This window comes from Penaeus vannamei, chromosome 25 (assembly GCF_042767895.1).
Source record: "Penaeus vannamei isolate JL-2024 chromosome 25, ASM4276789v1, whole genome shotgun sequence".
Lineage (NCBI taxonomy): Eukaryota > Metazoa > Arthropoda > Malacostraca > Decapoda > Penaeidae > Penaeus > Penaeus vannamei.
This window is the reverse complement of record NC_091573.1, coordinates 14,383,751-14,386,250: the sequence shown is the minus strand read 5'-3', so window position 1 is coordinate 14,386,250 and position 2,500 is coordinate 14,383,751. Positions and strand designations below refer to the sequence as shown.

The 2,500-nt window shown below is 31.8% G+C and overlaps 1 protein-coding gene across 3 annotated transcripts in view; it reads right to left on the bottom strand.

Moving 5' to 3' along the window:
- The window catches only part of LOC113804255 (ribokinase), a 5,862-nt gene that overhangs the window by 2,658 nt on the left and 704 nt on the right, over positions 1-2,500 (bottom strand). For all 3 annotated transcript variants that reach the window (XM_070139162.1, XM_070139161.1, XM_027355098.2), the window contains exons 3-5: positions 1,672-1,804; positions 1,175-1,301; positions 1-124 (exon numbers count right to left, since the gene is read on the bottom strand). The exon at positions 1-124 is cut by the window's left edge and continues 41 nt beyond it. In XM_070139162.1, coding sequence (XP_069995263.1) covers positions 1-124; positions 1,175-1,301; positions 1,672-1,804 — 384 coding nt within the window. The remainder of the gene's footprint in view (positions 125-1,174; positions 1,302-1,671; positions 1,805-2,500) is intronic.

The window sequence follows — 2,500 nt, the reverse complement described above, 5'->3', positions numbered from 1 at the left end:
TCCATAGTAATCTCTCCCTGACAAACTAACACAGATGAACTTTTTATCATGCTTTCTGCTGCCTCGACTTTCTCTTTGGTCATCTTCAAATTTGCTCCAGCTACTATGATTATACAATTTTCACCTGTAAGAGGAAATCACAGCATGCATTATGGTTCTTCTATGCAATGATGATCAAATGAAAATTAACATTTTCATATCTACAAGGACAGTGTCTATAATTGAGATTTTTTTAAACTTCAGAATTAATGGCAGGCTACCTTTAGCCAAGAGAATTCTGATTAAATATTATGTGTATACAATACTAAATAAAATCAAGAATAAGGATTTGACATATATCACAATATTTACTTAAACTCAGGTATTGTTTTGGACTACATTTGTCATGCAGAATAATGCTAGTAAAGTTACATTTAGCCATAATTATTATACCAAAAAACTTAATATTTAAAATAACTTTATCAGGTACTTTATTTCAATGCATCTACTGCATCAGATGCAGAAAATCTCATATTCTTTCAGATCTTCCAGATTTTTAAAGCAAAGTTTGTTTTATGGACAATGGCAAAGATGTAGAAGCTGAGGTACAGCAGGTTAAATTTAGAGTAGAATCTTATCTGTTTCAGTTGGAAAATTTATACATTCCAGTAGTAATGGGATTAAAAAAATGAATGAAAGAAAGACAGAAAGTGGGAGAGAAAGATCATGAATGAATGGGAAAGGAGAGAGAGAGAGGGAGAGAGAATTGAAGAATAAAAGAGAAAGAAAAAATAAGAGCGAATGAATGAAGAAATGAAAGAGAGACAAGTAAATAAATATAAATAAGTGTACATGTTTTATTCAAGATACATCCTTCAGTTTGAAACACTGCGTTAAAGAAATCATGTTACTCATCAGTAAATGAAAGAATGAAGGTGGAGCCTGCTGCTTCACCCAATTAGATACTTGTATTAATTCCCAATTTAGATTTGTTTCAAGGCTGGTAAAATTTTAATTAATTTTTCCATTTATCTTGCTCTCTTTGCTTCAGAGTATAAAAAAATCAATGTATCTATAGCAATTTTCTATAAAGTCTTACAAGACATACATCTGAACTTGCATACTTTTTTTTTTTTTTTTTTTTTTTTTTTTTTTTACTATAGCATGACCTTTAAAGTACTAATAAGTATTATACCTGAATCATCAACAGCAATGGGTGCTACTCCTGTTGCTGCATCTTTGGTCACTCCAACATGTGTTATATCAACTCCATTATCTTTAAAGTTCTGTAAGTAGTTCTGGCCGAAGGAGTCATCACCCACCTGTCAGAATACTGATTTATACATATCTTTCTCCATTACATTTTGTTCAAAACACTGTCTGTAAAATAAGTTTGACTCTTTATATATGATACCATATACACTGACTAATGCCATAATGTGTTTTGTTTTTAACAAAACACATATACAAACTGTATTTGTTTCCTTTTAATATTTAATATTGTAATTACAGTGCCTTGGTATATTATACAACTGCTTCTTGAGTAGTAAAAATATAAAAAATTTTAAAAATCATTCTTCAATCATATGACTTAAAAATTATCCTACTATCCTAAAGTAGAACCACAGAATGCATTATGCAGGAGCAACAACCATAAAATTAAACACAAAATAAAGTAGTAATAATCCATACCATTGCCACCATGGCTGTCGATGCACCAAGTCTCCTCGCAGCAATACATTGGTTGGCCCCTTTACCACCAAATCCAACACTAAACCGATGTCCATGGATTGTTTCACCCGGTTTGGGAAGCCTTGGGGTATAGCTGGAAGAATATGGATATATGTATAGTGTACATTCTAATGAAACTGATTCTATATGCAATGAGGACTACTGGAATAAAAGGTGTCTATGTTGTTATGGAGCTATGTCATCAATAAATACTTTTAATAACCTTTGCTACTAGACTGCAAGGACTGTGCATATTTAAAGATAATATAACTAGCTAATACAGTCTGGTAATAGAAAAGCTTCATGCTGCTGAAATAATGTATTTGGTATTGATGAGCCACTTAGGATGTTTAGAGTTTGGTACCAGAAAAGTTTCATGACACTAATACTAAAACATTTGCAACTGATGAATTATATACTTGTGATGTCTCCTGTCCATCTATAATAGTTTTAGTTTGCTGAAACCACTGTTATTGGCTCTCAACGCAAGGAAACGAATAATACCAGGGAAATCCAAAGTTAAAATTCAAACAGAATAAGATATACTATCAGACTATGTAGATATCACCTGCATCTTGACATGTAGTTTTTAAGTGATTTCACCTCCAATAATCCTTTGTATAAGAGTTATATTATGATTCCATGAAAACTAGCATTTGAGTCATTTGGCATCATGCAATGATTAAAAGCCTTTGTACCTTTATCTTCGGCAAAAGCAAGTAAACAAAGATAAACCTAGAAATGGTTTTGCATTTGACAATAATTTGCCAGCGATCTATACACACTGTCT